General features: G+C 44.6%; 1 protein-coding gene across 3 annotated transcripts; it reads right to left on the reverse strand.

The window, feature by feature from the left end:
* Positions 1–4,362: 4,362 nt before the first annotated feature.
* Positions 4,363–8,733, reverse strand: LOC121329122 (type-1 angiotensin II receptor-associated protein-like). Of its 3 annotated transcripts, none has more exons than XM_041274493.1 (5): positions 8,579–8,726; positions 7,963–7,997; positions 6,862–6,973; positions 6,397–6,583; positions 4,363–4,804 (listed from the first exon to the last, which is right to left on the reverse strand). In XM_041274493.1, the coding sequence occupies exons 1-5, from the start codon at positions 8,603–8,605 to the stop codon at positions 4,683–4,685; spliced, it is 483 nt and encodes a 160-aa protein (XP_041130427.1). In that variant the 5' UTR covers positions 8,606–8,726; the 3' UTR covers positions 4,363–4,682. The 3 variants fall into 3 exon arrangements, with proteins under 3 accessions (XP_041130427.1, XP_041130429.1, XP_041130428.1); XM_041274494.1 differs by lacking the exon at positions 4,363–4,804 and adding an exon at positions 4,811–5,979 and having other exon boundaries at positions 8,579–8,733; XM_041274495.1 differs by lacking the exon at positions 7,963–7,997.
* Between the last annotated feature and the right edge of the window lie 1,676 nt (positions 8,734–10,409).

The raw sequence follows: 10,409 nt of genomic DNA on the forward strand, positions 1-10,409 counted from the left end.
TGCCATAGCGACCCAGCAGCCATCCACTGTGCAATGCCCCTCCCTCCCTCTCTCTCCCATCCCTCCCTCTCTCTCCCATCCCTCTCTCTCCCTCCCCCATCCCGCTCTCTCTCTTCCTCTCCCTGAGGTGTTCTCAGAACTGAAACATTTCCTGTGGGATTTGCCACGGCTGACCTTACCGGTTTGTAGAACAGCAGCGTGTCACTAATTGACATTAGCATGTATTTTATTCCAAACTGCCTTTTATTCTGAAAACTATGGGGAATACGGAAAAAGGGGGTGGGGGGCTGTCAATGGTGAAGGGGTCAAGGCGCGCTGTGCGCCACGCTAATCGATGATTGTTTCCACGACCTTGTAACGATCCCTAAGGACCCAATTACTGGAGGAGACCCCGAAAGCAGATTGACGGCGCAGTAATTTAAAATGTAGCGTCATTTCCCATTGGAAAAGGTCGTGCTGTCATCAGCTGTTTGACCTGGAGTGGTGGTGTGAACCCCGTCAGTTATGGATCATGCACCATTTCGTCCACAAAATGACTTTTAGTGCACGCATAGTTATAGCTACAGTATATTTTATGTGTGTTTAACCAGAGGTACCTTTGACTCCCCTCGAAGTGTGTGGGGCAGGGTCATCTATGTGTCCCAGTTGAGTACAGGAGACTCTCGGCTAATGCACTAATATATTGCAATTTTTTTTTTCGAATGGCAAAGGATGCCCTCTCGTTTTATTTAATTCATTCGTCTTCATTAGCGCCCCTTTATCCGGTTCTGTTCGTGATCTATCCCGCTAGCAGTCTCCTCGCCGGCTGGGTTAGCGCATCAGTTCCAGCGCGCAGCCCCGCGTCGGCGGCTCCGTGATGAACGATGTACTGAAAGAACAGATATGAACAGCACGCCCCGCGGGGCAGCACGGAGGAGGGATGGGGAGGGGGACGGGGTAGGCAATTCACAATGGCCTGTTTTATTACCTTAAACTCAGCAATGTTTTCAGTCTTGGGCTTCTATGATTAAAAACGCAGCGGGTACAAACCGTTTGGATTGAATGAGGTGCCCCTTTTAATATGTAGTATGCGGGTTGACAGTTTTAGTGACACTGTTTCCAACCGTAAATAATAATAATAACAACAACAACCAAGAAATTAGAGGGAAAGCAATACGGTTAGCGGGAGCGATTTCATTTCAGCTTTTCAGTATAATTCACAGCCAGGGTATTGAACCTGGTATTTCCCATTACAATACAATTACGAGCAGTGAGGCTTTGTGTAGCTTTCACAGGATCAGTCCAAGGGCACATTAATTCCGAAATGACATCTGCGCTCTTGAGCAGCAGGAAGACATATCAATACCAAAAAAAAAAACCCAGGAGAGACTGAAAAACATTTTTTAACTTGTATTTGGACTGTACGCACCTTTAATTATCAATAATGAAAGGAGAGAGGAAAAACACCCATTAGAAAACTCGCAAGGGCTGAGAGGCTGCACAGACACACCCCGTGCTGTCTAACTCATATCTGTAGGGCTCTGAAGGAACCTGACCTTTTCCAAAAGCTTACTCGTGGCTTGTTGAACAGGTGACGCTTACGCTAAAGTTATAGAGGAGATTCCCAGCCGGTGCGCTACACGTAGCTCTGCAATGGTGCTCGCAAACACACACAGAATACACGAACAACGAATAAATAAGAAGACACTAAAACACACAGGGCAAATAAAGAATAAAACAGAAATCACACAATACTTTGTTTTAAACAGCATTTATTTCTACACAGTACCTTAAAACAAAAACAGAAAGACACAAGACGACTCAGAGAGCTTGCAATGAACACATTTACTGTACAAAACTTGTGCCATGAACAGAAACCAACAGAAGGCAGCAACGCAATATTAATAACAATGCAAATGACATCACAGCGCGATGCTTTTCCTTGGTTACGTGAATGCTTCCAGTGTCCAGCATACAGATCGTTTATATTCATGCGTAACAAGGGCACTGAGGGTGACTGGAAGGCAATGCTAAGCGCTAAATATCACGGGAAACAGATACCGGTGCAGATATCGTGTTATTCAATCACACAATGCGCAGCAAACAGCGCGTCAAGACACTGTAAAACCATGAGGAAACTCAATAAATAAATACATGCCAGCCTCATAAAACAGGGTGTTTTCTGATTAAACGCTTAAGATTTTTTTTTTTTTAATTTTCCCTAACAGTTTAAGCGTTTCAATCTTTACCTGCCTGATGCAAACTATCACTGACATACAATACAACGATCTTCTGAAAAACTCTGGCGACATCGATTCACCTTGACTCAGCCGCGTAAAGCGACGCGCACTCTACAGCATCAGGCTGCCAGCATTCCCTCGGTAAACCACGTCCCTGCTTACAGGTCTCTGCAATTCCCGGATAACTCGGACTAGTATAAGAAGCGTGCCCTGATCTGTTTTTGCCTCCGCTGAATCGTCCAGTTCAGAAGCGCGTTTGTATAATTGTTTTAACTCTTGCTGCCCTGGTTATGCCCTCGTTCCTATTTATTTGTTTATTTTCTCAGTCAAATATATTGGACGCTGGGCAGCAAAGGGTTAAACAGTGTTTCATTCATTCTTTTTTATTTTTATTTTGCAATCAAGGTTACACGAAGTTGCGGCTGCATGCGGGTAGAAAGGGCTCCCGCGCGGCGCATCGGTCTTGTTAATAAAAGAATAAAAGAGGCTCACATATCAATGAAGGACAGAGTCAGCAATTAATCACCGGCCCCCTCCGTCTCCGACCTCGCAAGCGCGTTACCGTCTGCGGAGAGGAGTCACTAACAGCCAGGTCAGTCATTCATTGAGACCCCACGCTACCGTTTACAAAGGCAGACTCCCGTCACCCATATAGAAAGAAACAAAGATGGTGTGTGTGTGTGTAATCTCGCACTATAAGATTGCATTAATGCGTTTGAAATTTATTAAAGGCGATTCACGCAAAAAACCGTAACAAAGTACCAGTTAAATATTCACCTTTATTCTAAACAGTATAGGAAGGCAGCATATTAAACAAAACGAACAGGCGCACTCATTTTGTGAAAAGCCACTACCACAACACCCTGGAAAGAAAATTGGTATGTTTTATTCCACAGATTTCTTAAAAATAAAAAAAAATAAAATAAAATAAAATAATAATAATAAATTCCCTGACCACAGCCAATCTGTTCGCTTTGCGCCACAGAGAGGTCCAGGCGATAAATCATTTTCTTCAGCTAGTAAAAAAAAAAAAAACCAGACGGCACATTTCACTGGAGCTCTGCTTGAGCTAATAGGTATGATACTATCTTCACAGGCAGTATGGAGAAGCAAGGGTATTAGTTACATCTGTCTCTCTCTCTCTCTCTGAGGTCAAATATACCAGAGAAACTGTACAGAACCCCCCCCCCGGGGAAAATACACACAAGCACAATGCCAGCGTCCACACGCCTGCACTTTCCCGTTCCTGCGCAGTGGTGCTCTACTGGAGAAAGTGAAATTGTAAGAGGACACCGCTTGGGCATGTCGTTTCCCTGCCTGGACGGTGGAAATGAATGAGAAATCAATGGGCCGTGTTGCAGTACTGCATGATGATAGATCACCTTCCTGAAAGCACTTCAAAAACAGAGACAGAAATAACACTAAAAGCAGCAGCAACAACTACGGCAACACAAAGGCAGATGTGAAAAGGCAAGAAAGCGGCAAACGGCACGGTGTGCTTTCAGGTCTCATTACAAGTGCAACAACTATGTACAAACTGAGTCTATTACAATATCTTCTTTTTGTAGTAAAGGCAAGCGAAACAGGTTAACACACACACAAAACAGAAGCAACACAGCAGATGAAACAAGCAGCACTTTCAGCAACCCTTCATGTGAGTACACTGCTGCATCCTGTAAGGAAGGAGTTTTTGCTGCAGCCTGCAAAGATAAGCCTGACCGAGTGTACTGCACCGCCCGTGGCCCTGCCAAGCACAGTTCCTATGGAAACACATGCTTTAACTAACACACTAAAGGGTTTCGATATGGGATGCCTTGGAGGTCGACGCGGTACTGCTGTGGCTCCTCTGTGGAAAGGATATTGATCTGCTGGTTCACACACTGTGAAGGGAGGCATCACACAGGTCTGCCGGGAGAAGCGAAAACAGCTTCCCGGGAAAGTGTTTGGGTTGCTGATCCAGGGCTGGAAATAAGACTCCCATTGCATGAGCATTTGATCCGTTCCTGGTTTTACTAGGAGCTTCATAAGGAGCTTGTTATCCACAAACTGTGGTTCACGAAGCTCACAGGAAAACCTGGAACGATGGAAACTGCTGTGCAGTTGGAAGAGAAATCCAAGTCTGGACTAAGACGCGATTCAGAACTATTGATTTCAAAAATATTTTTACTAGTGTATATGTGCCATTTTAATCTTGTAAAAAACAGCCAGGATAGAAGATACAGCCAGGTTCACTAAACTTCTGCTCCACTTCAAATAGAATTCAAAAGAAAATCTTATTTATCTTACTTTTGGTGCATGTGACATAAATAAACAACTAAATAAATACACAGACAGCCTGTAACATTTAGCAAAATACAGCTAAAAGATACAACTCTGTATGTGTGGAGTCTTCCTCACGCGATATACACCCCCTTTGGTCCTGGGAGGGCAGTATGACTGTCGCTCTCTCTCTCTCTCCCCTCCTCAGTACGCCTGGGGTCCAGCCTTGCTCTCGTCCAACTCTGCATAGTGGGAGTTGGCCTGTCCCGAGTTCTGCTGGTCGATCGACTGATAAGAGTCTCTGTTATGAGCCATGCTGGGTAAACCTGCATGAACACAGCGCGTGTCAGAGAAAACATCAACAAGACTACAAACAACCACCTTCATGGTAACGAAGCGCTGACAACAGGGCTAGAGAGCTTCTTCTCGTCCGTTCCACTCCACTGCAGGTCTGCCAGCTTGCCTTTAACTCTTTCAGTCCTGAATTACTTTTGTCGCGCTGAAGAATTTAAGTTTATATAACTCAAAAAGGAACTCCTTTACTGAGTATACATGAGTATGATGAGGTGGCGGCACTGAAAGGGTTAAAGCTGTACAGAATTACTGAGTTGGATTGCAAAGCCACAGATAACACAATATCCAGATGTACCTGGTCATCTGCGCTGTGGTACTGAACAACGTTTACTTCCCTTTCTATTTCCACAGACACTTCCCGTAAGTAAGATGATCAGCTGTAAAAGGCAAACAAAGAGCACTTCCACAAAGTAAGAGAAACACCTGCTGGATTACTAGATCATTTCCATCCAAAATAAACAAGAGAACAAACTGGAAGACAGCCTTCAGAGGGTCTGCTAGGAAATGACATTTAAAAAAGGGTTATTATAAAAAAAAACAACTGCGCACTGGGATCCTCGAGACTCAAGACTTTGTTTCCTCACGGGTCCCAGATATTCAACGTGTAACATAGTTGTGCAACAGCCATAAAATACAAGCAACAGTCTTCAAACGTCAGAAGCAACAAGAAGAAAAAAAAAGGAACACAGAGCGACGAAGCAAAGCACACAGCCGTCACAAACTGACGGGATAGAGCGTGTGCAGAACCTTCGCTGCACTGTTACACAGGCAAAAAGGAAAAACAAATATAGTCATCCGATTAGCTAGCTGCAAAAACCAGAGGTGCCGGCAGGCAGCAACGACCTGGATCGCAATTGGATTGGTTGACAGGGAAGGAAGCAGCATGCGATTGGTCAAGGAGACACACAAGGCATTAAGCGGCTTGTCCCGTTTCAGGAGGATGCTGAGGTGAAGGTATGAAGGTCAGAGGTGAAGCTCGCACACAGAGGATCAAGAGGGCAGTTCAGTCGGGCAGTAGGGGGAGGGCAGGAGGGGTGGGGGGGGGGGGGGGGGGGGGGGGGGTGGTGGTTTCAGTAGTGACGAATGTGGGGGACACTGTCAACACTGTCCATCGTATATCGGCTGTCTACAGAAGAAGTCTCCAGGTCTTAGGGTGAAAAAGAAAACCGAAAAGGAGAAGAAGAAAAAAAAAGTCAGGAAGTTGCGCAACATAATCTTAGCAAGACATGACACAAGAGCAAACGACTGCAATGTAAAGAAGGACGTTTGTGTGCAGAGCCACACGGACCACACTAGAAAGTGTGAATACTGTTCCAGAATGATTTAAAAAAAAAAAAAAAAAAAAAAAAAAAAAAGCACAGCTTGCACTGAAGAGGTTATAAAGTACTCGATAAATAGAGAACCAGTGCTTTTGCTTTGTTTAAAAACTTCTGGTTGTGCTGTCTGTCTGTCTGTCTGTTTTATTATATAAATACAATACAATACAATACTTGTGTGGTGATGCACTGCATGGGACAGGTCCTGCGCCTGTGTGCTGGGCTGCTGGTGCGTACACACTACATACCGAAGTTGACGTATTCTCCACCCCTCTCGCGGTACATCTGGTAGACGAAGAAGCAGGACGCGGGTTTGAGAATGAGACTCAGGATCGCCATGCCGGCGCAGAACCGGAAAAGGGACGGCCCGCTGTTGTAGTAAATCCCGAAGTGGATGATATCCGTGAGGATGGTTATCGACATTCCGATCAAAAACTGGGAAGAGAAATTGTTGGGAACAAAAAAAAATGGGCAGCAATTGTAGCAGCAATCTGAATCTCCTTCAACACTTTCAGCTACAAGTGTCCCAACACTGCCGACCACTTCACCAACCCTGGATCTGGGTGAGCTCCTATAAAAGACACTGAATCCACTGAACTAGAGGGCGTCTCTTTGCCCAGTTACTTAGCGCTGAGAGAGTTCTGGCTACAGCAGCATTCTGTGCTTTCGTTTCCTGACATGCTTCCAATGAGGTTAGAGATCTGTAAACTCACCAGGAGCACGGCGTCGATGGAGTCCCTCTGAGCGACGGCCCAAACCCCAATGGCTAGGACGGTGACGTTACTCCACGCGTAAGATACAGGGAGCCACGGGTACATAAAACCCCTGGGAAGCACAAGACACACAGAATAAGGGATTCTTTCAGGGACTTCATGAGCTGCAGGAGAGTCTCAAAGCTGCGTTTGCCATCTTTTTCAAATGCCTTCTCCTATTTCGTGAATACACCGTTTTCACTTATCTCCCAATCACTGTATACAAGAAGTGTCCCAACCTAATATAGTTAAGCTTGACAGACTGTTTAAACCCGAACCCATTATTCTAGACATACTAATCCCATAGCACAGTCCTCAGTTATATGGAACTACCAGTTTTGGTTGGAACGGGCTTGTTACACAATGCTGTTATTTTTCATTACTCATACCATAAATTAAAAATAAAAAAACAGTACAGTAGTCTTTACACTACAGTGCATGTTTGTAAAATCTGTATAAAAATCAGGTTTATCGGATTACACTGAAATCAGAAAGGTAGACAGGAGTCTGACACAAATGTTGATGAAATTTAAGGCAGACAAAGTGTGTTCAGCAAGTCGAGAGCGATAGGCAGACGTGATCAGCGCCAAACTGGCTTAAAAAGCACGGGCGCTTTCAAGCTTTGACGGAATAAGATTTGCCCAGCCGGGTGCTAATCTCTCACAGCGACTTTCCCAGATCCGTATTTCCTGCTCGGAGAGAAAGGGACACAAAGCAAGTGCAAGGACTGAAGAACTGGTGTGAGGCTCACAATCACAACCCTTTAAACCAGCGTTCCACATGATAAAACTAACCCAAGACTGCATCTCCTGTGCTGGGAACTCGCAGAGGAAACTCACAAGGAGACCTGGGACTGATCAAACTGCTACACATCGGAAATTATTCTCCTGCTTTACAATTAAAAAATAATAATTAAAACACAAAAAGACACCGATAAACGCATCCCGATTTCTACTCATCATGCTGCAGTCCACCCTTGAAACGGCAAAGGAGAACTGGAGAAATTCCACGGGTGCCTGAAAAAAAAAAAAGGGTGTGTGTGTGTTTGCTCAGCTCACTCACCATATTGTTAGAAGCCAGTGGACAAAAACGATAGCCTAGTCGAGGAGACAAGAAAGAGGCATGAGAGTGAAGGATTGCCATCATCATCATTACTATAATTATTCTTATTGAAGATGGTGATTATGACCATTAGTAGTTAATTATGCTGTACCGTATACAGCACGGTTTAAACAGCATGCAATCCCTTATCGTTAGCTCAGTGCAGTACGGTGCCATACTCCACACACACCTGAAACACGTCATTTAGAACGGAACTTTCAGGGTGGATTCGACGTGCGTGTTCCAATTACGCGAGAGAGAGCAGGTACTTAAAAACAGTACAATAACCCAGCACCGTGCATAGCCGTGCAACTTCCTTAAATAGTAATCAAGTGATCTTTCCAAAAAGTACACGAGTTCAAAACGACTTCTTAACACATTCAGTACTTGCACGGCTGTACAGTAGTTATGCACGGCTTATGGTTAAAAGTTAGGCATCACCTCCATACGTTAACTTAACATTATTCAGCAGCTTTCATTCGACTTTAATATGAAGCAAAACATGTGTTCATTCTGTACAGGGTGATGCAAAACTTTTAGCCACAGCTGTCTACAATGCAAAATGTTATGTAATTACCTTTAAGTTTATGGCTGGTATTTCCATGTCCTTTGGCTACGCTAGTTCCAAAACTTTTCTGTAAACCCTAGTTATGGCAGCTTCTTTTTTTCCCCTCTCTCTTCCTCAGTCCGAAGCAAAAACAAACCATGTGACTCCTGCCTGACTTCACGTAATTAGGAAAAAAAAAAAAAAGCAAAACAGGGTGTGTTCACGGAGAATCATTCTGCGCAGATTCTGACCAGTTTAGCCAATTATCTGCGCAGAATGATCTGCGTGACCGCGGCCATTGGCTGAAGCGGTCAGGTCCTGCACAGAATCTGCGCAGAATGATCTGCGTGAACGCAGACACAGTCTCTCAGCCTCAGCCCGCACCGCACAGGGTTGCTAGGAGACCATCAGCTTGAGGTGGCACTGGCTGGCGAGCTCTCTCTCTATATATATATATCAATCATACACTGGAAGTAAATATAAGGAAGGGAACTTCACAACCACTTGGTTTAGAGTTGCATTGCAACTTCATTTTGAATATCCCACCAAACCTGCGTTTCTGTGGAAAGGTGTAAACCATGCCAGAAACACGGTAAAGTGATATTAAACCGTGTGGTAAAACCACGGTGAAGTGTGGTAACTGGCAAGCGTAAAAACGCAACTGCTACTGGGTCAATATACCAACGCAAACCTTTACAGAGCCTGTGCAAGAGCTTTGTTTAAGAGCCGGTGGATATAAGACACGATCACATGAAATCCTTGCTTTTTTCCATAGCTGCGTGACCCCTCTCACTGCTCTGTGTGCTTGATTACAAAGGCAGCCTTTCTCAATGCCTGGCAATTTTTTTTTATCAGCGTGCCATTCTGACATGATAATGACTGCTCACGCCTCTTTCTCTATTTTTAAACATATCTTATACCTGTCATAAAATCATCACACAAACAAAACGTCCCCCGTCCCCGTCTCTGTAACTGAGCTATTAATCTTCAGATTATTGATTTTTGTTTGGTTCCAGTGCTGGGTTCGTGGAAGTAATGAGCTGAAACTGTATCACGGTGATATCTTAATGCCTATAATGGCTCATTTTTAACTGCAGAACAGGGGTTGTTAAAGTGATTACAGACGCCAATTGAAAAAAAAAAAAAAGTGGCAATGGTACCCTGTGAGCTGTCAAAACTGCAGTACAGAGGTGTGTACAAAAAGAGAACGTCTTTACTAATATAATCCTTTAACCTACCTCAATTGTTTTTTCGGCGCTCACTTTTAATGGGGTCTTGGTATAGCACACAGTGCCACACAGTGGCAGAATGTTGTAACTGCAGTTTTTTTTTTGATGGCATTTAAAACTGAGGAACCAGATTCTGCATTTGTAAGTTGGAAGTGTCAAGCCTCGTGTGCACAGCTAGCTGCTGAACTTGCCCGCAGAGAGCTTTATAATACCAACCTTTTTTTTGTTTTTTTTCACCACCATTCGGTTCCACTTCTTGCCCATCTGTTTGTTTTCTGTTCTATGGACCAGATGCCCTGTTCGGTGCTCCTTTGGCTCCGAGGCGTGATTCTCTCCTCATGTTACTTCTGACAAGCTCATTTGTCTTCCGGGTCACTTCTGGTGATGCCTGGAGTCTCCGTCCTGTCCCGTCCCCGCTCCCCTGCGCTCCCCCGTATGTCTCCATGGGGGTTGCAGGTCTCGGATCCATTATGTCAGAACATCCAGAACACATTAGTCAAAGTCAGACACAGTGGCGTGATGCGACCGGTTCCCATCTACCCCGCCAGCTCTGGCTGTTTCTTTTGTTCGTTCAGTTTGGTTCCTGTGGGGTTCGTAGCTCCCAGCAGCACGCTGCTAAACATTCAGCTAGA

This window comes from Polyodon spathula, chromosome 16 (assembly GCF_017654505.1).
Source record: "Polyodon spathula isolate WHYD16114869_AA chromosome 16, ASM1765450v1, whole genome shotgun sequence".
Taxonomy (NCBI): domain Eukaryota; kingdom Metazoa; phylum Chordata; class Actinopteri; order Acipenseriformes; family Polyodontidae; genus Polyodon; species Polyodon spathula.